The 27,434-nt window shown below is 40.1% G+C and overlaps 1 protein-coding gene across 3 annotated transcripts in view; it reads right to left on the bottom strand.

Annotated features, from left to right (window-relative positions):
- Positions 1-27,434, bottom strand: part of si:dkeyp-14d3.1 (transmembrane protein 132C) — a 212,263-nt gene that overhangs the window by 91,734 nt on the left and 93,095 nt on the right. For all 3 annotated transcript variants that reach the window (XR_004632379.1, XM_034691641.1, XM_034691642.1), the window contains exon 4: positions 3,151-3,297. Coding sequence is in view for 2 of the 3 variants with exons in the window: in XM_034691641.1 (XP_034547532.1) it covers positions 3,151-3,297 (147 nt within the window). In the remaining variant the exon portion in view is untranslated. The remainder of the gene's footprint in view (positions 1-3,150; positions 3,298-27,434) is intronic.

Here is a 27,434-nt window from a genome sequence, read left to right as displayed (position 1 = left end):
TCGTTTCACTGCCTCTGTATCTCTTGTGAAATGGTAACAATCAGCTGCAGCACACTCTGAAACGATGGTAATGTAAAGGACTGTAAAGCTTCTTTATGACATTGAACCACTACATCCTAAATGATGCAGATAGCTCAATGGCTGCATATCACGAAAGTGTAAAGAGGAGAATATATAACAGCTGTCAAGTGAAATAAAGTCATTTCAGTTTATGTTTTAAAATTATGTTCTGATAACAGATATTCTTTCTCAATACCCATTCCAGACTTGTGTGCTCGACAATACAGAGAACAAAGACGATTCCAGTGGGATAAAAATAGATGTCAATTATTATTATTATTAATAACCTGAATGGCAACACAAGTGCTACCCCTCGAAACTGAAGCCATGCACACTGCAAACTGGTGGTTTTCTACTAGTGGTGACAAATGTGGCTTTCAAACCAAAAGACTGGTATAAAACATAGTCATAGTCTCTGTGAGATCACCCACTGGATTCTGAAGATACAAATTTAGCCCAAAGATGACGCGCGCTTTGATGGAAATGCAGACTTCCTCCTACAAACAAGCAATTTTTAGCTCTCCTTACCTTTGTCACGTGCATGTCTTGCACTCTGTGAAGCACTTTGTAAACATGTTTTTAAAAGATGCTATATAGATAAAATGTATCATTATTATTAAGAGGGGCGGGTGCTCAAAGTGAAAAGAGGGTACTGCATGAAACTGTGACTACACAGAGTCTATTAATGGATATGTCCATCGAAAAACAATTGACTGCAAAATATTTTGATGAATTACTAATTTGAGTAATACAAAATCAATTAAATGTTCAGTAATTCTAAAATAGTAACAAACACTTACAGAGCGTAGAGCATGGTGTGCCACTTATGCCGGTAATGACATGCTAATCCTTTACCTGTAAATTTGCTCTTAATTGCTAATCCAGAATCTGTGTCAAATTACTTATTTATTTATTAATTATTTCTAGTGTTATAACTACATAAAGAAAAGTTACTAATATTAAATTTTCATAATAGCTGGGTTTGATCATCACTGACGAGAGACTTAAGGTGCAGACTGCAGCAGAGTGGAGCACCACAGCTGTGATCTCTCTCCCTCTCTCTCCCGCTTCCTTTCCTCTCTCGCCCTCTTTTCATTCTGTCAGTTTCTTTCCTTACTTTCTGTGCTTGGTCCCCAAACAGGAGAAAAAGAGAATAGCAAAAAGCTGCTTCAGTAAATGGGTACTCATTTGATGCTCCAGAATTGAAACAAGGTCTGAGTTCATGTATCAAGGCAGTTTAATGTGCAACATAATACTTTAGGTAAAAATCTTAAAGTAAAAGTTGTACTTCAAACATGCACGTCAAATTGACTTGACGCCAGCACTCAGACCAGATTTTGACTTTGGAGCATCAAATGAGGAAACCTATTAGCTTGGAGAAACAATCATTTCCTGCCGTGGGTTTGAAGAGGCTGGAGGGCAATTAATATTAGAGTTAAGTTTCATATTGGGTTGAACCCGTTGCAAAAAAAAGTTATCATTAAATGAAAGTTATTATTAAAGGCACATAAAACACTTACCGACAGCATTAGAAATTCCCTCTCATGTCAAGTAATCCCTTATCCTTCTGTGTTGCAGCTGCATCTGGCACGCCACAGATGACCTGAGGTGATCATGTGACGTCAACTCTTGGCTGGTTATCATGTGATCAGTTGCCAGCTTGTTTTATCTATAGCATAATTACTTTCAAGTTATTTTGTATTCCTTATAGGGCCAAAATAGGCCTAACTGCCCCTTCAATATATAATAAAAATCCATTAAAAAAAACTGAATAAGAGGCATTTTGGATGACATGGGCAAAAGGCCAGGATCTTAAGCACCCCAAGCTCCCCCTCTGCATGTGCCAAATCTTATCAGACGTGCTGTAAAGAAAATGCACCCACATTGTGTAGCACAAATAATATATGAGCTACATACTCAACACTTTTTTTAAAAATCATGAACAGGGTTCCTTGGCTTTTGGAGTCAGCCTCAAATGGAATCCTGAGGAACTGCAGTATTCTGCATTTGGCTTCACTTTTAAACTCTGGAGGTTGCTATTTGTTTGCAAGCCATTCCAGTGGGTTGTGTAGGTGTGCAGAGTAATTGCAGTAGAAGCAGTAGTAGGATAGTTTATTTACACTCCAGAAGGTGGTAGTACGTCTTAAGACTGGTTCTCAATGGCAAATTTCACAAATTTGTTTCTGTTGTCATGAAGGTGGCGATGGTGGTGGGTCCTGAGAATAGACCAGTTGAGATCACCACAGCTGTAAACCATGTTGTTTCAAAGATGGGTCTATTTCTTTGAACAAGTTGCTAGTACATGTCTGGTGGATAGACCATACGCCAATAACAGCTTTCAAGACCTCCCCCAACGCTGGAATTAATGTCTGAACAAATTTAGTTTTGGGTTTTTGGTTTTTGTTTTTTCTGGCACAAAATGTTGAATAAAATGTTTCAAAAACAGGCTTCATCTTTGTCATACCAAAGATGTAAAAACAAACATGACTTCAACTAAAATCATGTTGAATGGCTAAAAAAAATCAAGGCTACAGTAATTAAAATGTTTTAACTGACAGTGAAAATTGACACCACCAGAATGTATGAAACCATGGAGAAATTCAAACCTAGCTCTGCAGTTCTTTTTGGTTTAATTACTCTTACCTTTATTATTTCCCTTTAAGCTCAAAACTAACACCAGAGGCAGTCCTGCTACACCCGTGCTTCCTGTCACATACCAAATTGCTAGCAAATAGAGTTAGCCTTTTGAACAAAGTTAGTTAGCTGATGAAGCAAAACTGTTATTTAGCAGCCTTGCTCCAAAAATGGTGGAGACCAAAACAGAGTTCAAAGATGGGGGAAATCTTGAGAAACCAAGTGATTTTTGAAGTTTACATACATAAGCTTTTTGGTTTTATGTTTAAACTAACTTTTTAAAGTCAGCATTGATTATATTGTTTGTTGTTCTGCACCCTAAGAGAACATTCATTAAAGGCAGGGAGGTCATGTGGATGTGAATCTTTGTAACAACCCGTGGAAAAATTTTTCAGGCTCTTGTATTGAACAAAAATGTGCTGTATTGCTTTGAAGTGTAGTAATTTATCTGCTGACCTTTGTTGGTCGTAGCCAGACTCCTTCCTGCGGCAGTGCAGAGTCACCACGCGGTGGCCTTCACTCCTCACATCCTGGCTAACAATCCACTGAGTGGGGTTGCTGGGACGAGCCCCGAGAAAGGTCACTCCTTCTTTCAACTTGACTCTGTGGAGAAAAGAAAAGTCATGTTTATGGATGTATAGGGCTGAAGGATTCTCTGCTGTTACCAAAAAGATCCTCATTTCCGTGTGTCATTGAATGCATCCAGCTGAATCACACACAGCAGCTGCGTCCAAACAGACAATGATTTTGTCTCCCTCTTTTTTTGTAATTCTGTCAAACAATACATTATCCAGATGGTTCACTGCACTGTTGTCTTCAAAAGATGTCACAGCTGTTGTCTTGGTTTTGATCACCCTGGTTTTGTTCCCCAAGAGGACAACTGAGTGCTTTAGATATGCTATTGTATTCCACAGACCAGTCCTATAATCAAACGGAGACAACACGTGCAAATTAAACATGCAGTTTGTACAACATTTACCGTCTCATCTTGTTTGTTTATGACTCCAAATAACAGAGTGAGCTGATCACAAACAGCTCTCTCTGATAGTCTGGGATGGGTTGTTTAGCATAAAATGAGGGTACTCTAAAAGGAGGATGTGACCACCCCTTTATCCTTCTTCTTTTACCTTCCTCAGTAATAGATTCATTCTCTCTCAGCCTGAAAATGACATTATGAAAAGGTTTCTTTGACTGCAGCAAAATTACAGCATCAATGTCCTTGGCTCAGTGGACTACAAAAGGAGGAAATATCGATATTTAGAAAACTGTAAATGATATCTCCTTTAAAGGTAACCTAAAGTACAAAGTGTATCCACTGTACAGTAAGTGATCTGAGGGGGAAGTGTTGACGGAAAATAGATTTTGACTAATTTGCCATAACATAACAGAGAACATGGGTGATTTTGTTTTAGGATGACAGCAGAGTCCAAAGATTGAAGAGGGGACTAAATTATAAAAGAAGACCCAATCACTTTCTCCATCCAATCTATACCAGGCTGGCAGATGAGACCAAAGATAGGACCCTGCTTCATCTTGAATTTGTCGCTGCACTTAAACATCCACTTTGCGATTGCTTGTCTGTATGCCAATGAATATATCTGCCCTCTCCAGTCAAGTCTTTCTTTGTGATGTGAGGTCTTATCATGTGAAGGAGGTTCTATGCAAAGTGAAAATGGGTAATCTGACAGATGGTATGCTTCCCCTTTTTATAGGAATGAAGAAAAAACACATCACCTGAAAAGTGTGTGCATGTGGGTACTTCATATGAGTATGTACATGTGTGATTATTTTTTGGTGTTGCAGTCTTTCATGATGATTTGATGTCTTGTTGCCAGCTGCTCCCCCTCTCTGTTGTGTATTCATGAAAGCAGACAGACATTTATAGAGTTTGCCACAACATCACGTTTGGTCGCTGAGATGAGACTAGACAGTATTTTTGGCTTTAATGAGATCTGTGTCAGTCTTGGCAGTTAATGAACTCTTGCCATGACTTCATATTTGACCCCTGGCTATCTCAACTGACTGTAAGGTTAATATTCATTTAGTTGCAGCATGGGCCTTTTTCTCAAGATGGATTCAAAAAATTCATACAACATATTGTATATCATGGCCTACAGCGTGATTTCTTCCAGATGAACCCGGGCGTGCCACAACATTGCATACCTAACTAACTCTTTATGCCTCAATCAAGGGAGGTATCCCTCTGCTGCCACCTCATCGTCTGTGGTGTGTATTGCTTTTGGGGCACATTATCCTGCACCCCGAGTAGCTCATGTGCACATACAACTGGTATTGAGAGTCAATGGAGGCCTGGTGTGCAAGAATATGTCCACAGACATTAACATATGACTCATCGGTCACCTTTTTAATCTGTTTTTGTTGCAGATTATGTATTTTACTCATATAATATTTACCTTTACGTTTGAAAATATGTATCAAACAAATTTTTAAATTCTTGTTCTATGAAGGTCTGTCACTCTCCTTGGGGGAGTAGTGGGGCAAGCCCCTAGCACCCTTTTTGGACAGCTGTTGCTGTATTCTAGTTTGTTCCGTCTTTTGCTGCCCAGTCAGGAGAGAGAGGTTGAATGTGTGGGAGAGCAGCAAACACCCACAGGTGTCAATCACTTTGTTTAATGACCTTGATCCTAAACTATACAGGTTAAAACTGTGCCATGATGAGAGTTAGTTATGGCACTCCATGATCGTATGGGTGACCTAACACAAAGTTCAATATTTACGGGAGTGTAAAAAATCTTGCTAATTTAAAAATGTGATTCTAACGGCGGCATATGCAAACAAAACTGAAACCAATCACACCCTGCTGTGGTAATGCTATGCAGTGAGAAAAAAACACTTTTTTGGTGATACATGGTCATCAGAAGTTGTCAATTCTTCACCTATAACATAAGTTGAGATAATACTTTTTTTTCTGTCAACAGTAGAATGCAAGCCAACTTTAGCCTCAGGCCTAAAGATGTTTTTCCTGCCTTAGAGACTCAGTCAGCTGGTCTATTTTGTGTTTTTTTTCCAGCTTTCTCTCATCTTTTGTTGTGGTGTCAATCAAAAAAGTACTGCCTTTATCATCCTGATTTTAAACCCTGAATATCAAGCCCGTTTTTGTTTACTGGGATGGCTCGGAACGGATTTGATACCTTGAAACTTCACTCAACCAGGGGCCTACACTACGAAGTGAGATCAACAAACAGATTATTCATGTGTATGACAGTGTTAGGAGTCCAAATTCAGCATTCAGCCCTGATGGTATCAAAGATATGGTATAATATGGTGATAAGAAGATAATATTGAAAAATATCAAAGCAACAAGAACGTGTAATTCACATCCAATAAGTACAGCAGCTTAAAGGCTCTAAAGTAAGCCTATTTCAGGATCTGTTTAAGTATGATGTCAGGAAAACACAATCAATAACTTTCATTAATATTTTTCACATGTTATATCATACAAGTTAGCAAAGTGTCCTGCTGGTCTCTGTCCCCTGTCTCCTCATGATCAGCTCACAAAGCTCCACGATCAAGCAAATAGATTGGTCAGTAGACAGAGTTTTCTACAAACTCATCTCTTATCCTGACCACAACCTGTCCCAGAGCAGGTTAGCGGTTCATCTACCTCCTTCATAGCACTGAAAACTTAAGCTAACCCTGACGTTACCTCGGTAACCACACAGCCTGCCTCGTAGTTTCCCCCCAGATAACAGTGGTGCTGACAACAAGCCCAAAAATATTCCTCACAATAACTGGGAGGGCTGTATCAGGTTATAAAACAGCCTTATAGATGAGCTGTAAATCAGTACAGTCATTTTTACAACTTGACTATACATGTGTAATGGTACTCTGCAGATCAGACTCAAATGCTGAGACTGCAAGGGGACATAAAGGTAAGGTAATAAGCTTCGTCTTCACCAGGAAACCAGGATGTAGTACACAGGAGGTTAATATTTAAACAGAAAACAAATCCTGTCAGGGTATAGGCAAAAATTCACAAACCAACAAACAAGTCAAAGTCAGGAACCATAGAAAACTTTTTGTTGGACAGCGATGAACCCACAAGAGAGAACAAAGACAATCTGGCTGGAAAGCAGGGAAAACAAGGGAGTGTATAAACAGGGTTGACTGATGACAAAATAAGGGGCAGCTGAGTAATGAGCACAGGTGTGGCCAATCAAGGGTCCAGGAGACACAGTGGCAGGAACTGATACACAGGAGAAACTTGTTGCTGCATGTGAGGAGTTTTTAACTGGTTATGGAATATGAACATATGTAAAGATGTACAAGGAATATCAAAATTCAATGTGTCATCAAGCATCCTTAAAAATCTGAGTGAAAATAAACATATGCCTGTTGGAAAGGTTTATTCAAAAACTGCTTATTTTCCAGTTTAGACCATTTCTCAGGACTGTGTGGGCATGGAGCGTTTGATTGACAAATGTAAATCAAACTAAACCATGGTGACGGTCACAATACCGTATGGCACAACACAGAGAAAATTTAGTAAAATCGTGTACATGTTTGAGCAATCTGACTCCGAACTTGAGGATTAAAATTAAAAGATACTTGTACCAATCATTGCTTTTATTAAGTATTCCCTGTGTTCAGGGCATCAGGAACATGTGATGCCCCAAGCGTGAAAGAAGGCAGAACACGGCTGGTGCCAGACGAAGCTGTTTGGCTAAGCTCTGACGTTTCGGGACAAGGTTGGTGAAGCAGTCCTGAGGGTAATGAGCAGAGCATTTGCGCAATTGCTTTAGCACGACTCTGGTAAAGCAGAGTCTCTAAAACCACTGCAGTTGGAAACCAGAAGAATGACAGGTTCAGCCAGGAATGGCAGAGTAGTGCAGATAGGTAGATAGCAATACAGACAGACATACAGATATCACATAGTTGGATAGCAAGCTCATAACAAAGGTGATAAAGAAATGCAAGACAGACAGATTGAGCAAGAGCAGAGTGCTGTTGCTGAACTTGTGTGGGCTGGACATGGCATGTATTTTTTATGATCTGTTGGATATTTATTTTGTTACAAATATCCAAGTATTATGGGCACAAAATGTTGCTGAACCCAGAACTGACCAACTGCAGCAACCACAGGTCATAACACTGCCCCAAGAGGCTTGTACGGTAGGCACTATCATGATGGGTGCATTACTTCATCTGCCTCTCTTCTTACCCTGATGCGCCCATCACTCTGGTATAGGGTAAATCTGGACTCATCAGACCACATGGTGTTCTTCCATTGCTCAAGAGTCCAATCTTTATGCTCCCTGGCAAATTTAAGCTTTTTTTCCCCCCATTAGTCTCACTGATCAGTGGTTGTCTCAGGGCTACACGGCTGTTTAGTCCCAAGCATGTGAAAATGCTCTTACAAAGCTAAGAGGCTACTTTAAGAAAACTTGTTTAAAGGAAACACCTGCCAAACTAATCCATGTTGGTTGCATTATCTAGCACAAAATAAATATCTGTTTGCACCTCTGTGTTGACTTTGTTCTTTTATATATATATATATATATATATATATATATATATATATATATATATATATATATATATATATATATATATATATATATACATATATATATTCGATACCTCAAAAATCCTTTTTGTTCACTGGCTAGTTGGCAACAGAGCTATGATTTTATTTCAATTCATCCTCCTTTGACGGACGCCAACAAGACTGTGCTTGCTGAATTATTTTGAAAAAGCTGCAAACCACCTCGACTTGTCTACTTTAGCTGACACATGTGGAGAACAATGTTCCAAACCTAATATCAAACACTTAATCTTAGCCTGCTGCAAACCCTGTAACGAGCAGGCCATCACACAATAAAAGCTTAAAGTGTCATTCAAAGGATGGATTTTTTTTTCTCCACTAAATGAAAGATCCAATTTTAACACCAGGGTGAAAGAAAGTGCTGAGGGGGAACTTACTGGCTGTGAGCACACGTCTGTAACACAAAGACCTCATGCACAGTTCTCCTTGGGTCCCAGAGGGTTGCAGAGAGGTCTTGTCTTTACACTTCAGTGGTCAGGATGTCTATCAGTGGTTTCCAGTGAGGCTTCAGAATGTTTTAAACACATTCAAGTCTCTGAGGGAAACCAGTCATTACTCCACAGACCATATCCAAGCCCATAGAGCAGGTGCTACAGTATGGTTGAAGTGACTTTTATTGATGTAATGGTCAATTTGGCTTTGTAACCAGCCAGCAAAGTGGTCTCCTGCAGGTTAAAAAGCATTCACCTCTACAAGCAAGTGTTAATGTTCATGTTGTTATCCCAACTGGAGAATATGCATTTAAATGTAAAAGCAATGTCTTATCAAAACTTTTGTGAACTAGAGCACAGTTATCAAACTGCATGATTTCTACCAGCAAATGCTCTACGAGGCTAAACTTGGTCACAGTGGTGGTGTTTGATAGCATGTTAATATTTAGTAATTACAATATCTTTGTCCATTCTCAATGTGTCAATTACTGTTACATTAGCTCCACTCTGAGTGTCGACAGCTGCATGAGGCACCCTTCAGTGTTCTAATGGGAAGTAGCAGTCTTTGTACAACATGGACAATGTAATGTAAATCAATCTGCACTGATATTAGACCCTCTGAGAAACAGATCCAACTTAGGTAGTTGAAAGACCGAGAGGGTTCATTCTGAGTTGCGGTTGTGGCTTATGGATCGGCCACTCAACACAGGGTATTTGTGTAGGGACTGGGGATTTATAACCATATGAATTTAAAAACCAAAGACTGGTTGCTGTTTATTATTGAATTTTTAATTATTGTTTTTAAACCAAACTGAACTGACTTTGGTCAAGTCTTAGAGAATTTGACTCCTCACGAATTTGACAGTTCAACTGAGGCTCACTAAAGTGTCATTAGTCGGCTCTGTGACCTGAATACTTTTGTAGAACGCCACGGTTGTTTAAAATTTCCCTTTAAATTACTATTATCTTAATAATAAATAATATGATTTCCAAAGCATTGAATATCATGTACAGTAAAATGATAAATAGATCAAAACAACACTGACAGTTTGACCAGAAACAAGCTGTGAGTCATAAGTCTCACTGCCTCGTTGGGCCTTCTATTGACGAATTTGACCCTCCCCCATTCGTCCAATCCTGGATAAAGGTATGACATCGACTCCATACTCGGGGTTCCTAGTGGCCTGTTGCAACAGCTCTGTATAAGTTGCGTCTTATGTGAAGTCCACACTAAACCATACACTAGGGGGCTGGTGGCCTAGCGGTCTTAGCGCCCCACATACAGATGCTACAGTCCTCGTCGCAGGGGTCGACCATTTCCTGCATGTCTTCCCTCACTCTCTACTCCCCATATTCCCTGTCTCTCTTCAGCTGTCCTATAAAATAAAGGCAAAAAGGCCAAAAAATATATAACTTTAAACAATGCACTGAAGTTAGCTAGTTTGTAACTTAAGGTGTGTCACTGTTTGGCTGCCATGCAGACACATGGTCATACATTTGACTATAAAATATGCCAAATAAAACTCTTCAGTAAAAATATGTTGCTTGAATCTAGATAATATTCCTCTTTGAGTATCAGTTACAATTTTATCTTGGCCTAACTTTTTCAAAAAGTATTAACAACCAAACTTTTATCCAAAACCATACGAAGATTACATACTGAAGACCTCTGTTTCCGATATGTCTTTAGAAGTTCCTCAGGGCCTTCTGCTGCCTATTGGATTGTTGGAGGACTGAATGTGTATTCACTTTTTTTATTTAAAGAATAACACACTGATTATGTAGCTAGTTTCAAAAACTTCTGTACCAAATATGATATGTTTGGCCTATTTTTGTTGTCTTGTGTTCACATTCAAAGGAGCTACAAACTATCCCTGGGTTGGTGTGGCATTAGGGACACAAATAAGGGGGGAAGTCAAGGGCATTAGCTGGAAGCTACAACGCAGACTCAGTGTTCTGAATACCAAGTATTGCACAACTTAAGGGGAAGTAAAGACACAACAGCCCACAGGGGAAGCAGGGACACATTGTTAAAGGAGACAGAGTTAGTCTGACAGTTTAAAGTCACTCTCGACCCAACTCTTCACAACTGTCAGTAATCTTAGGAGAACCTGACGAGCTTCATCAGCACTGCAGTGAGTCTGAGCCAAATTCAGCTCAACAATAAAGAGTAGATGCAGGTTGTTGAGGCAATCAGAGAGCAGAGTGGTTCATTCTAGATGCTTCTGCGATTTCATGTCATCATAACCCTTTCTTGGATAGAAGGTAAAGGAAATCATGCTGCAGCTACTGCATTTTATATGATCTTTTCTCTTTCAACTCAAAGTCTGTACTCTCTCTCTACTGCCCTCCTTCCTCAGACCTGGTTGTATGCTCAGACTCCTCAGGGGCCCCCTTAATAAATAGTGATGAGATAAGGAGGAGAGCTGCTTCTCAGCGGGGCAGTGAAAGAAATAAACATTTCCGGGGGAAATCCAATAAGGTCGAGGCTGGACAATAATGGGAGTCCCCAGCCAGTGGTCTGTGTCCCGCAACCCACGCTGCACTGCAGTCACCTCCATGTCCTCCTTCCATCTGTGTCTGCTGGGCTGCTCCTGGGTCACATGCATGCAAGGGTTTGGTGATCTATTTTCACCATTCCTCTCCTCTGAGGCCCATATGCATCCACAATCAGCGGCTCCCTGAGGAAGACTTTCCTGTTTTATTGTGCCATCCCGCCTACATAAACAGTGTGCAGGGAATGCAGTGGCACAGTGGGGAACGGGGGAAATAGAGAAGCTACAGTGTGGGGGAATGGCAGAAAAACAGTGGGAGGACGATACTTTGTGATGGTTTGTGGTTTACGGCTAATGGAACATTGTAAAGCATCGGCTCATCTGCAAGTCTGCTGCTTCATAGACCGAAACTGCCACAAGTGCGGACTCTGGAACAAACACACACAAACACATACACAAACTGGCAAACAGAAAATAAATCAAGCCAAACGCCTACACTCCAATAGGGAAGCAAAATATCACAACCAACCTTTTTTACTTCCACATGGAAACTTTTAGAAAAGTCTTTAAAAGCCACAAAAAAGGGTTTTGATGCTTTTCACTGATGTGTTGGTGAGTAAAAGTGTCTGAGTGCATACCCAGGAGACCATGTCTTAATACATTGAGGTATTATTGATGGGTTTAGCCCACCACCCCTCCGTTTTAGCCATTAACCGTCAATAAGCAAGAGTGTGTGCCTGCTGGCTTATTAATCTTTATGAGACGCGTTCCTTTTTAGCCACACAGCAGCATGGCTCCGAGGCTGTCAATGTTGGTGTGTCAGCCCACCAGTTTGGAACAACTGGAGTGTACTGCTACCACTGGATTACCATGAATATCAGAATGGTTTCCATTATGCCAAGAAGGTGGACCCTTATCTTTTTCTGTCATCTAACACTCCCAGAAGGTACTACATTTTCAAATATGCATGTTCAGATAATGTGTCCCGATGTATTTGGCATTGACTGTATGTTAATACGGATGCAATGCCTCCATGCTCTTCTCATTGTGAAATATAAAGCCCCCAAAAAACAAACTCCTTGATGGGAGCTGAGATATTGTGCAAGTAGAGCCAAGGCATGCACAGAAGCAATCTGGCTGGTGGAGCCACACTGACGCCACACCTTCTCCGCTAACCAAAACCCAAATTTGTTAATTTTAAAACATCAAACCCCAGAACTGTAATCTGATAGCAATATCAGTGAATTATGTCACCTGGATACCATAGCCTCTGGAAAGAAAAAACAGAACATAAAAGTGCCTGGAGCAGGGCTCCAGGGTGCTAGAGGTCATTTTAGCATGTTTATGTTGGTGTTTAGCTCAAAGCAGTGCTCAGTATCGGCAGAGAGCTCCTAGCTGGCTGTAGATTTAGGCTGTTTTCGAAACGGCCTGCTACATACTACCTGCTAATGTGGTAGTCAGTAGGTACTGCCTACTACATACTGCGTTTGAATTTAGTATGTAGTATTACTGTTCTGTTGGATCTGTATTGCAGTACGCTGGGTAAGGCGTCGCTTGATTTCTGGTTTCGGAAAGCGGAAGTAAACAACGGCCAAGCTGATAGCGAAATTGCTTCTTTAGCGTCCACTTATGATTTAAAAAGTTAGGAAGTGGTTTATATGGAATTTAATAATTTTCACAGCACCTAAAAACTGAGTTGCCCCTTTAAAAAAAAAAAAGAAAAAAGAAAAGGCGGAGCAAGCGCTGTGCATTGTGAGAAACTACGCGAGGCAGACTGGTCCGATGCATACTGGAATTTTCCCGAATCAATAGACATCCAGACAGTTTTAGCATACTGCAGATTTTGCCCTTGTTCACATACTACTTACTACATACTGAATTTTGGCCAAATCAGTACGTACTGCTAGTTTAGTAGACGGTTTCGAAAACAGCCCTTGTCTGCTCTGGTTGGTTTACAGGTAAGGCAATAAGGAGAAATGGAAGAAATAAAACAATACACTTAAAAACTGAGGGAATGAGTTTGTGTGTACACAGGCAGCATCACTTTGGACTCTGAACATGCTTAAATCAACTTGTTCTGATTCTTTTCTGGACTAGGGATACTCTGAAGAGTCTATTGTCCTAATGGTTTGAATTCTGGCTAGCCGTCTAGTCTAAAGATAAGCAAAACTCTGAAAACAGTAAAATTTGAGGTAAATTTATCAAACATTGCTAAACAGGATAACAGAGTCTATGGGTAAATAAAGTTATATTGGTTTGCTAGGTGTGGCTAACGTTAGCAGAAATAGGACCTTCAGTGCTCCTTGCACATTAACATCCACATGCCTATGCTTGTTTCACACTGTTATATGCCAATTTAAGCAAACACAGCCTACATACAAATATCTAAGGCAAAACTTCACCATGCTACGAGATAGCATCTGGCATGTACTTGCATCAGAGTAGCAGAACTTTATAGCTTTGTTGCAGAAGCCATTAACCAAGCTACAGCTTCGGCTCATGTTGGATAACACTGGTATAGCTTAAAGCAATACATGATCAGCATTTTGGGAATATTGTCAAAACTATTAACAATTAATTGAATCGATTAATTCTGGTGCAGATGAGCGAGGGTTATAATGTTTAATCCACTAAATGCACCCATCTCTCATCTGGACCATTCAACAGTGAGGAGAAACAGATGATTCAATGCTCCAGTTTAGACAGAAACTAAAATGGATATATATTGTAGACGCAGAAGTTTAAATCAGCATAAAGTCTAAACAGGACAAGTAAAGTCTAATTCTGATGTAATGCACGGACACCACACTTTATGAAAACAGTATTAGCATGAGGCGTGGACAGGCCTTCACTGACTGTCAGCATGGTCAGATAAACATAAATGTCCTCACTCTATCAGCCTCACATCAGCCTTCTCTCCCTGTATGAATAATTCATGCGCTCCCTATTTTTAAGCGACATAATGTCAACACAAATGATAAGAAAGCATTTGGGATTCTGCAGCTGTATCCATGGAGCATTTGCATCTATTACAGCAGATAGCTACATTTTAGCTTTCACTCCGTATCACAGCGCTGTTTCAGGAAGTAACACAACCTGCTAGAAGTGACTCGGTATGATAACAATGCACTATCCAAGGGAATTGTGTGCCTTTTCTTCACGTGTCAATAGAGGAGTTGTAACATACTCAACCTACAGTGGCAGTCATATCCCCAACATGCAAGGAAAAGCATTTCATTGGATATTTATTTCAGAATCACACAGCAGAGATTACAGAAGTGCCCATTCTTATGCTGAGTGGCCATAAAAAAGAGGGGGAAGCATTTTGTATGGAGATCTGTTTGCCAATTACACTATCGTTAGTGTAGACATGATGCGGAAGGGGAGCATCCAAAATCCCATTTGAAGGATTCATATGATTGCTATCATGGAGCGCAGTTTTGTGGTGTTCTCGCAGAATGTGTCCACCTAATTGGATTTTCACGACATTCAAGCGCACAGCGAGAGGGGAAAAACCAAGCAGGAGGGGAGAGAGAAGCAGCAGCAGAGAGAAACAGAAACAGTCAATAACACTCGTTGTGAGATATTTTAAGACTTATAAAATATTTGCACAGCGTTTCATCTGCTGTTTCATCAGATAAAAGGGTTCTCACTCCAACCAGACTCAAATCTAATCCAACAAATTCAAGAATGTCTCTCTTATTAAAGCAACATGACTGACTGCAGTTAGTTTGAGGGTTTGTGAAACAGTTCCTCTTGCCTCTGAATTGCAGTATCATCCCTTGTTGAAGGATATTAAAGTGTATTTGAGAGGTGCAGATTTAGAGTGAGCAGGTAGAGAGGGGCTCAACAAAGGCTTCTGGAAAAGTGTATACCTTCGGCATGGGGGCAGACAGGGAGCCGCAGGCTAATCTGCAGATGAACGTGTGTGTGTGTGTGTGTGTGTAGGTAAACATGATGCTTCTCATTTTAAGAAAGACAGCAAACGCCCTCAAAACTAACGCAACTTTAGAACTGAAATAAGGACACGCTTACAATAAATAATTCAAGTGCACAAATGAATTTATTCAAACACATAGATGCATGTATGACTGGTATATGTATGCACACACACCCTTAAACACACACAGAAACACACACTCCGAAGAGCAGGCCTCTGTTAGGCTGTGACGAAGAGATAATGTCACAATGTTGCCTTTGGCAAGGGAGATTAACCCGCACACTTGTTTTCTTTCCATCCTTTTTTCTTTTTACTGATTTTGTTCCTTTTCATTTCATTTCCTGTTTTGAGAAAATGGGAGGAGTAAATAGTTGTGTGCCCAGAGGAAACAGTTGGTAAATAAGAAACTATATATTAAAGGTCCTTGGTTGCAGCTCACACACTGAAACCAAACTTTATTTCTAGTTTCATACGGTGCGTTTCATTGGTCAAATGCATTAGGTAAAGATCTTCAATCATCATGCTAACTTCATTTATTCTTAGACAAATTCTCCCAAGTTAAAAAGAAGGGACAAACCCCACTACACACAGCTGTTATGAGAACTGTGTCATCTTTGTGTTTAGGCAGAGTGGAAGATATTAGCCCTGAAATCACATACAAAATATCTCAAGTTTCTAAGCTTGTCTCACCCAAACATGTTTGAAAGTTACCTAAATATTTCCAGACTCTACAAAAGGTGACCATATTTACTTCATATTCACAAAAAAGTAGAAGCTCCCATATAGACTGGTAGTGTTGCTCAGCCCTATACACTCTTTTCATCCATTCTGGCTGAGAGAATAGCCAAACTGCTCTAAACTGAAGGTTGTCTGTGAACTGTGACAGCAAACTGATTCCCTGCCACAGTGATTTTGACAAACAAAATGCATAGTATTCCTCTGTTCCAGTGAAAGCTTCTGCTATTTTTCAGGCAATTTAAAGTGTTTCAAAATGCCAAAGAGGGAAATGATCTGTGTTGAATGTCACACATTGGAAATTATCCTGTGACTGATTGGTAAGTTGAGAAGCTAAGGCAAGCGAGAGCAAAATGAGCATGTGTGTCATGTAGCATTGAGGAAAAATGTGTCCTGATTGTCTTGATCTTTTCAATAACTGCATGCTGTTGCTCTTTTAGATTAAGAATACTATAACGTCTCAGGCTGGGGTTAACTAAGAATTGTTTATGGCTGCTTCTAGTGTTAAAAAATGTGCACCAATTGCTACTGCTATCTGCTCTGTCTCAATGTCTGATTCACAATACATATTGCACTGATGATATTCCAGTGCAACCACTCCCACAACATTTTGCAGCACTGTGCAGTTTGCTCTTGTTTTGTGTCTGATTGACTTGTGTGTTCTTCTGTACCACTTTTAAACTTCGAACAGCCTCAGATGGATTCAACTCTTGATTATAATAAGAATAAGATCAAAGTAATATTTACAGACTGTTTGATTTGAATTCATTCAGCAGTGGAGCTTTTGTCCTGGCGCATTGAAAGTTTGAGCATAACATCCCACAAACGCAACATGGTGCAGTTACCCTCGACTGTTAGAAGACAATAAAAAAAAATATCTCTAACGGTTTATGGCTGCTAGTGCCCATGTTTGTGGGGAAATTTTGCCCAAAATTTCTGCAAGAGCACTGTAGTAAAGCAACACCATTTGCTCTGCAGCACATATTAGGGTGCATTTAACCTTTTGCATGCACTTTATGAATTAGACGGTGTCTTTGTGTCTCTTTCCCAAAATTTTTATAGGCTCAAAAGCCGACCAATCCGTTTGTAATTTAGGCTCTCAGTGTAGTTGTAGTAGTAGTATTTTTTCATCATACATAACACAATAATTTTTCACAGTACAGACAGTTTCAACAAAGCTGAGGTATTGTATTAAGTGATGATTGAAAAGGCAAAGGCAGCAGCAAAATGTTTATTTAAGACTAGCTCACATGGTGTCACCAAATGGTTACAGTCCCATACTCTACTCTGAATAAGTGCATCAAAGGAATCGGTGAGTAATTGTGTCAGTATTTCTCAAAGCTAAATAAAGAAATACTGAAATAATTGTCCTCTGCCCTCAATAATGTAAAAAGTCAGTGCTTACCTGACTCCATAACATTATAATCTGAAATCAAGCTAGGATTCATGGTGTACTTAGAGACTTGAACCTAAATGAGACAGCTCGTTACTATCTTACAAATTTAGCAAGAATCAAAGGATTTTTGTGAAAACAACACTTGGAGAAACTTGTTCATGCTCTTATTTTTAGGATGCTGGATTATTGTGACACTATCTTTAGTGGCCCATCCACAGAATCAATCAGACAGCTGTAGCTCATCCCTAGTGCTGCTGCCAGAGTCCTCTCAAACACCAGAAAAGTAAAAGAGATCCTTACATTGGCTCCCTTTGAATTAAGCCATAGATTTTCATTGAGTACATTAGCACTAAAATGTCTTGGGGTAAAATCTGTTTGCTCATTATGAGGCTTTCAGACCCCTCAGGTGCTCCAGAACAGGTATACTCACTGTCCCCAGAATCAGAAGCAAGGAGGGTGAGGCAGCTTTTAGTTTCTACTCCTGTCAGCTGTCAAATAATGTACCAGAGACCCTTATTGTTCTAAGAATGTGAGCTCTTTTAAAGGTCCTACGGAAAAACATGTTTTTCTTATATATGCTTCAGTCATCCTCCAGCTTAGCAACCCTGAGAAAGTGGAAGCACAAAAAACCTCTGCATTGTTTCTGTTGCCCATCTAAAGAAAAAACATACTGTAGCTTCTAAGAGGAGAATTGAATAGGCTGCTGTTGGTGATGTAACAACAAGAGTGAGGGCTGGCCACATATAGTTTCATGCAAAAGGCAAGAAAGTGGGAATAACACTCATATCTTAACATATGACTCAGAAACATGCTGCTGTAACTACAGCTGCAACCCTTAAACAATGACCTTCCCCTGATCTGGGTCAGACTCTGGATCATATGTGTCGTGCACTGGCATAGATTCTCCTAGAAAGCTCCCCATGTTCTGTTTTGGTGTTTTTCTACCTCTGCATCTGCCTGCACAAGTCTGCACCCTCTCAGATGACTTTCAAGGAGCCAACCACTGCATAGATAATGAAGTTACATCTTTACATTGTTACAATGTCATTTTGAGCAGACGCTTTTATCCAAAGCGACGTACATATGAGAACAACATGCAACAAGCAAAGATCTGGACAAGAGGAAACAAGATCAGTAAGAGTAACAAAGGGTTTCAAGTCCATTTGGATGCAGGTACTGCCAAGCAGTGTAAAGGCAATGCACAAAAGTAAATAAGGATTTTTTTTTTTTTTTGTAAAATAAGGAACATCTACAATGAAGTAACCAAACAATTTAAGACCTTCCAAAAAGGTAAAAAAATGAGAGGCTGCAGATCCTCCACAAAGACTCAATTTGTGATGTTTTCTGCAAAAGAATTCACAACTTTGCATAGGACATGATGTAAACAGCTAAAAAATATGATTTTATGGAATCTTTAAAAATGGAAAATTATTATTTACTGCTGCCTTCCCATAAATTAAATTACCTCTTATCTAGATGAACTTAATGATTTGAATTTAACTGCTATTTATTTACTTTTGTATTATTGACTTTTGTCATTAAATGATCTTTACTGTTTTATTTTTGATTCATTTCAAACTTCTTTAAATGCACTTGCCCACTTTACATCTGTTTTAACACTGCAAGGCATTTTAAATTGCTTTATGTATAAATGGCACTTGCCTTGCAATATAGGACATAAGTTGTAAAAAACAAAAGTGAAAAAATTTAAAGGGGTCCTTTTCCAGTAACTAAAGTCTCCAGGAGGAGTTGTCAGAAGTTACAGCAGTGGGCATTTTTTTAACCCAGAATAAAAAGAAAACAAAAAAAAAACATAACATGCTCAAAAAATTATACAGTCTTCCTGCAGCAGTATACTTGTATAAAATTAGTACAGTGAGTGTCCATCAACAGGGTGGATTGCGGATGTGGAGCTGTGATGTTCTCTGACAAACTGAGACAGACTGATGTGTTAGCTGCCATTATGGCTCGCAGCTCTGACAGGGCGGCTGCAGAAGGAAGCGGATCCTTCAGGGATAACACTCTGTATTCAGCGTGGTGTTGCCTTCTTAACCTTCCCCCTGAGCCAGGGGTTATTTACACCAGTCACTAGCTTCCTGTCTCCCTTCACACATCCCCTTCTCCCAGGCCCCGCCCCTTCATGTCTCCTCTTCCCAAGAGGGGCAACAGGAGTCAGTAAAAGATAAGCTTTGTGTCGTGGCAAAGGCAACTGACACCGCTTCAACAACATGAGGATTTAGCCTGCAAACAGAGAACTAATGCCCTGCACGTGCCTAGAATGTCTGATACGCACTGGCACCCATCTGCTCATGTATACCTAAACATGAGTGAAAAGCACACAATGGCACAGGCGTACATACACCCGTGCCTGCGCAGGCACATTCACAGAGTGACACAGGCAGAACAGAGGCACCCAGGAGCTCACACAGAAGCAGGCACACAGGCACAAGCACACAGTGAGGTAATAAACAGCCTGCCGCAGTAAACGGCTCCCGGCATGGCTTACTCTAATGCTCACAAAATTGCTTTTAATTGGTGGAAGGGAATAAATCAATGCAAACCATGTTTAAGGGAGGAGGAAAGGAGAGAGGGCAAAAAAGAAACAAGGATGGTGCGTGCAGATCATCAGAGGAGGCTGCTCAGTAAAGAAAAATGTTGTTGACAACTTTTGTGCCTCCTTTTCTCTCTGCAGCCTTATAAACCAGTGTTACAAGTGAATTGCATCTTTTCATAGAGCTAGTGGACCCTGGATATGAGCAGACTGCAGAGCCATATCTCCTCACAGTGAGTCAGTAAGCCTGATAAGTAGAGGAGAATCCAGAGAGAGGCGAGAAGGCCTCAGGGCGCCATGAGTCTCGGCGCCCTCGCCCACAGCTGCTTTGATGAGAATTAGCTGTCAGTGTATGGCACTCATCTGATCGACACAGCTTCATCCGCTGTGCGCTGACCTTAACGGAAAGAGCGAGGGGAGGACGGCCGCCCACCTCACACAGATCAACACGCTGAAAGATAAAACAATAAGAAGCTCAGAGGCTCCATGAGATGACACAGCAGAGGGTTTGACTTCTCACACAAAGGCAAGACTAGAGGGGGGAGGCCTGAGGTGCATAAAAACATGTGGGCATGTGTATGTCACATTTGAGTGTAAGAGAGTGTGTAACAAATGGCTCGAGGGAGATAAAAGCCCAAAGCATGGGGGGGCAGTCCCGGAGAACACTCGGAATAGATTATAATCTCCTGTATGTCACCGTCTTGTTACTACCAAATGCTCACAAAATGAAAATTGCACCCTCTGCTTTCAGTTACTCCGGAGGAGTTGATATGCCTTAAAATATTCAATTTGCAGACTCGCCAGGTGAAATCCATTAAAGCCAGCCAGTAATGTCAATTGAATTAGGGTCTGCTTTGTATAAAGCATGGATTCCCTGCTCCTTCAGCTGAGTGGCTCTGCTGGCACCCTGTTTGTAACCACAAGGCAAATGGGATTAGAAGGAGACACGGGCCACTAATGTAATGACACAACTTTTCAAATCATGCAAAACCACAGAGAGCCACTTACGGACTGATACAGCACAGAGCAAGAGCACTGAAGTCTATTAAAGATTCAATATGTATCTGCAAAATTGGCTCCTGAATTGCAAAACTCAAACAACTACTGCTACTTAACTAGTTTACATAATGACCTCAGAGGCATGAGGACATCATCATCATCATCATTACGAAATTAACTGTGAGAACACACAACATACAGCTCTGTGTATATGATGACCTATCAACTATTGTCTGATGTCAGGACAGTCTCTGGAGGAACATGATTTTGGTGATCATGTTGTGTTTAGAATTACTGAGGTATGCAATAAAGGTTTTATGGACACATTTCCCTTTCAGTGTGCCGGTCTTTCTTTGCAGTTGGGTTTGCATCTTGAGATTTAAGAATTTAAAGATGACCTCTACAGATTATAAGCTATATTTAGAGGTAGACATAAGGAAGAATAAAAGGCTAAATTGCGTTGGTTGTTTGCCAATTGGTTGTGCTTTTATGTTAAGGCTGCCACCTTTCTCCTCTTTGGTCTCCAAGAAGGACTGGATTTTCCTCTGTACAGTCAAAGCTCACTGGAACACCAGAGACCAAAACTACCCACTCTACAAATGGGAACCAGAAAGCTTCCAACACCAAAGACAAGTATCCCTTGACTACAGTTTCTGCATTCGTCTGAAAACTGTGTGTGTAGAGATTGGATGATAACTTATAACAGCACTGTGGCTGAATAAATAACCCTGACATCTTGGTTTCTAATTTTGGCTTTTGTCCTCATCTTTGTGGTATCAGCCTGCTACAGTTTACATCAGTTTAAGAGTTTCTGTCTTGAAAATTGTGGTAGAGTTTGGTTTCATAATATTCAGCCATCATACCACAACAGTAGCTGACATGTCACAGAATCTAGCTTTTACATTTGCAGTTTGGCAGAATAAAGGAGAAGTGGAAACAACTCAGGTTTGTTTTGTATCCTCTTCTAGCACTCTGTTGTGTTTACCACATGAAAAGTGTGAGTACAGTCCATCACACCTGGAGGGTTTTAATCAAAAATAAATCCAGTGAGAGTGGATTGATATTGAAAACTAAGAAAAGCCAATGGGGCGCTGGTGTAGCTCTGACAGTGGAGCGCGTGCCCCAGGTGCTACAGTCCTTGACACATAGATTGCAGGTTTTCAACTGTAAAAATAAAGCTAAAAGCCCAAAAGTCATTATATATATATATATATATATATATATATATATATATATATATATATATATAGATATAGATATATATATATTAAAACAATGAAATTAAATAATTATTAGTTTACATTAGATTGAATGTGTTGAATTTAAACTATAACAATGGGAATGCCAATCATGAATATGACTCTTCTGAGCATCCAGTCAATGACGGCATTATCTGTGACCATCATTTTTACATGTGCCATGCTCACTAACGACAAGAATAGTGTCCATAACTCCAAACATCATTACACAAATTACAGACAAATAGAATGCAAAATATATAATAACCATAAGTCTCTTTCATGTTTGCACTCCTGAAAAACATCATCTTAAGGACATTTTTCTACAAGAGGCTGGCAGGAAAAATGTTGGTGGTTTGCATTCAAACATGCAGCTTACTCAAAACATTTGGGGAAATTTAAGAATTGGTGCATGTTTGAATGCAGCTTATGTTAAATGAAGTAAACAGAAACATGGAAGTAATCTTGGCAATGAATGTAGTCTGTAGGAAGGAGCTAGCATTTACTTATAAGTGTTATCTTTGTTTATGTATTGTGTCTTGTTCATTTTATAATCTTACTATTACAATGATGTTTTTTTAAACTCTACCTTGTTAGGTGACCTTGAGTGTTTTGAAAGGCATTAATAACTTGTATTATTATTGTTATTATTATTATTATTATTATTATTATTATTATTATTATTATTATTATTATTATTATTATTTCACCCTTTCGTGGTGTTTGATTTTGAATGTGGTGGTGTATTTGGTAAATATGACATAAGGAACACCGAAGTTTTCAAATATGACTAAATGCATCTCAAGTTTAAAGTTTTGATGTTTAGATTGCAACAGGATGACTTCTCCTAATGAGTAGTAATGGAGCACCTTGGCCTTCGCCCACTCCACCACTGCTGCCTAGAAACCCACAGTTTGTCATTTTAATCACACTGCTGCTCATGGAGGTGATTCTTACCTAAGAATTACAGTGAGGTTCACTGACCCCTATTAAATGACCCAGAGGTCCTCTGCAGAGTTAATTATCACCACAGCTCACTCTGACCCTGGCCCATGTAGGTCTCTATACATTACACCACTGTGACTGACAGGTGACACAGCCTATGACAGGTAAGGTGACAGTGTATTGAAGTGGGCAGCGGGAGTTGTGTCCTTGTCGTGTTTATGTGGTCAGAGAGCTGAGGACAGCTAATAGACTCACCTGTCGGAGCAGCAGACCCATAGCTCTGCAGGCATGAGGCTCTTTCCTACCAGGGACAAGTGTCCTTAAGGTTTTTCACTCTAATACACAACAACACAGACACACACACACACACATACACAAACGCTCTGATGCTGCAGTGCCCGTGTGAAGAGAGAGAAGGAAAGCTTTAATTTGGGTTTGAATAAATATTGAAGTTTTACATCAAAACGAGCACTGCAGACGGGCTTTAACACTTGCTGTGTTTGAACTGATAGAAGCATGACATCAAAGGTCTTTCAAAACAGATACAAAGGTAATCACCGCCACCAAGTTTCTGAAAATCTTTAAAGGAAACATCTGCCCTCAAGCACTTAGAATCAAACATATTTTGCATAAAAGCCTGGCAGAATTAAAGTCAGGGACCTCTTTCTAGTACTGAAAGAGACTCCTTCATGACAGAGGAGGGGGACAGACTTGGACCAATTTCTTTTCAAACTGCATCAGCTTGACTTTTTGAAACATCACATGGGTTTAGCTTTCACTGATTAGATTCCCTTTATGGCCTTTGAGGAAGTAAAAAAGAACGCGATCAAATTTCTATTACCTGGCTATGTTGAATACTTGATTCCGATTGGTCAAACCCCATAACAATGGTGATTAACTCTCAACAGCGAAAACAACACGGGGGCAACCAGATCATATACTTCATATCAAATCGATCCACTTAAAGGAATCCCGCACATTTCACCTCTGCCTGCTGACACTTGGCCAAAGTTAGTTTCCATCTCGACTGGTCTTGTGACAGTTAATGGACACTGATTACATGTATTTCTATCAACTGTTGACAAAGACATGGCTAAGAACGAATCCTTGAACATATATGCACCAAATGGTCAAAGAACCACTCTACAATAATAGTCTTTTTTTTTTTTGTAAGTTGTTTTAATAGAAAAAAAAGCTCAATGGGCAATGCTGCTCTGAAAAAAAATTGACTTTTTAACCTTGAGGGCCATTACCATTTCTTTTAAACACTTTATGTACAGACCAAAACATGGACAGCCAAGGTAACCTGCAGCTTGAAGTTTCGTCATGTAGGCCTCTGATTTTCTACTCTCCGGGCTAGCTAGCGTTCAGGGCGACAGTTGGCAAACCTGTTTGTTTAATAAATGTTGGTCTGACAGAGGTTAAAGACTGAAATTATGATATGTTGTGCAGTATTCCAAAATACTATTCTAGTAATACTCATAGTAATATCCCATATGGATGAAAAAACTGCTCCAAATAAACTGTTGGTTTTTTTTCAGCCCTCATACACAAGTCTTTAAGTACAGACATCGTTGGCTATTTTCCCCCTGCTTGACCAGACACTGAACTTGTTTGTACGTATTTACAACAATACTCTTTATGAATAATTGATGTCTGTTCCGATGCAACAATGAAGACAGCATCTATATGTATGTATGAATAGACAGAGGACAGAGAGAGGTGGAGCTGAACATCAACACAAGATAACTACACTACATCCATCAACATACACAACAAACATACGGCCATATCCTGCTCTGAAAACAAACATGTCTCTAATTATAATTATAGACAGCTGCTCCCTCCGAGCCTACATCATCAGTCTCCTGTCATACTGTACGTAGCAGGGAAACTCGGAGCATGCGGCAACCTGCAATGTCTATTATAAATGAATGTCATGTCCTGTACAGATTAAGCATGCACATTAAATGATGCTTATTTCATGGCTAGTTATTTCATTGACAGGAGTGTGTTAATAAAGAGGCAGATTTATGACCATCTCTCCTTGATGACTTGTGATCGGGTTGAGGAGGTAAGAAGGAGGAAAAGGGAAAAGTCCTGTGTTGAGTTTCTCTTTCCTTCTGTCTTTCTTGTATTTCTTGTCTTTTTCTATATTCCTCCGTTTCCTTCAGACTGTACATCCCTCACCTGACCTCACACCTTCACCTCTTTCCTCTCCGGCATTCAATTATCATTTTCACTCCCTGTCAGCAACCTTGACCCACTCCACCGAAGTTAAAACCTGACAAACATAAACACACACACACACACACACAAACAAACATAAACAAAAATACACACACACACACACACACACACACACATACACACACACACTAGCACGCACTAGCACACACGCACGCACGCACACAGGCACGCACACACAAACACACACACACACACACACACACACACACTTTTTACTCACTGCTAAGTGCACATTAGTTGCAGTATGCTTCATTTAACCTTGGCTAAGGCTGTTTACTCGACATACACTGTGAGTTAATGAGTCTGGGACAATTAATACCACTTGTTTACAAAGCGCTGAGGCTGTCGCTGCTGAAATGCCAGATGAAATCTTTTACGGAGACAAGAGTGAAGTCAAAAAGAAAGCTTTGTATTCTAAAGGTGTGTCTCAGCGTCTTGGTACTGTGACAAAAGTCTGTGAATAAAACACTCAGCCTGACTTTTTTCATTCCTGGCATGGATGTGATTCTTTCTGAACATTTGTGTTTGCAAAATGCAGCAGATGATCTTAATGTGTTACTTTTACAGCATTTTTTTTATTCTCTGTGAACCTTCCTGTTGAATAATTATTAGTTGCCAGTTGTTGCTATCCTGTTCAGTTTTATCCAGGGTCTGCAGCAAGCACTGTATAAAAAGATGGACACCATGACAGCTCCCCAAAAGTGAAGCCAACACATTTTGAGCTCCCTCCACTGACAGGCTGCAGAATACATAGTGTAATCCACGCACAATAAACAGATGGGTCAAACTATAAAATCAAAATAGAGATAAATCTTCTGTCAAGATGGTTGGTTCCTTTAACACTGATTTATGCCCCAGTGCTCAATTTTCTCAGAAATGTTCCCTCTGTTGACAAACATGTCTCCTGCTGCACTCTGTGCACCAGATATTTAGAGTAGAGAAGGAACACGGTGAACACAAGCATAAGAGTCAGTGAACTTTGCACAACCAACAACCAGTTCTGCTATGGACTGCGCAGGCCGGAGAGAAACTCTCCTGTTTCATTACTAAGTTAAACGTGTTTTGGTTCACAGCAGGACGTCAATACTGCAGCTCCAAAGAACCGATCCCTAGACAGTGTACTCTGGCTCCTAATGACATCACCAGCTCAGTGTGTCAGTGCCTGTCGCAGGGGGTAATTTAGCTCCACTTTTGCAAAGCAGGAGGAGGTGGAGATGGATGATTTATCTTTATTTACAACCAATGGCACTAAAAGGTAGTGTGGTACCTGTGAGCATACATTCATCTGCTGCCATCCAATGTGAAGCATCATTTGGTTGTTTACGTGGACCAATAAAATAACCTGATCAGAATAAAAATGCTTCATGTAAACACTTCAGAAAATACCTGTCCATCCGGCTCATTGAAAAGGACTTTAATTGCAATGAAGAGGGGTAGTGTTTGCCGACTATTGTTTGGATCAATATTGGTGTAAACACTTTCACTGTCGATAGTTTCTTCCTGGTTGGTGGTGAAATTGTTCTTAATGCGCATTTCTGCTCCATGTGACATGATGGTTTGTCAAAAAAAGGAACAGACATCCAAAGTTACGGACACGAGAGAGAAGAAGAATGAAATTTCTGGTACACAAGAGAGTGGAGGAGCAGTGTAGAGGCATAAAGTAACAGCTGTTTTTTGTTTTAACTTATTTACTATATGTAACACATTATGGATGATGATGCAGCGACAGTGTGTTTGTTAAGAACAAGAGCAATTACAAGAAATCTCTTCTTCTGCTTCTTTCATGACTGGACCGGTGGAAAACTGCACGTCAAAATAGTTTCATCCTAAATTTATGCTTGATACATGAACATGTACATCTTTAATGGATCAACAGTGAAAACAAGTAATATCACCTGATGCCTAATGTAAAACTGTGTAGGGACGTTCTGGAAAATCAAGTTAGCCTTGGACCAGAGTATCATCATTAGGATTTTACGTTTCTTTTTAAGTTTCTTCTCAAGACCTTCAAATCAGTCCAGTCCACTGAGCTGCCTGACTCACAACAACCAGACTGAAGGGAAGTTGTTTCCAGATCTGTCTTTTATCAGGTCAGTTCACTGAGTTGGAGTTTTGCTTTTGAAATTTGTTGACCAGCCACAAATTTGGGGGTAGCAGCGTTGGCAGCAAGGCACTTTTCAGGGCTGGTGTTTGT

Source organism: Notolabrus celidotus, chromosome 9 (assembly GCF_009762535.1).
Source record: "Notolabrus celidotus isolate fNotCel1 chromosome 9, fNotCel1.pri, whole genome shotgun sequence".
Taxonomy (NCBI): domain Eukaryota; kingdom Metazoa; phylum Chordata; class Actinopteri; order Labriformes; family Labridae; genus Notolabrus; species Notolabrus celidotus.
This window is presented reverse-complemented; position numbering and strand designations above follow the sequence as displayed.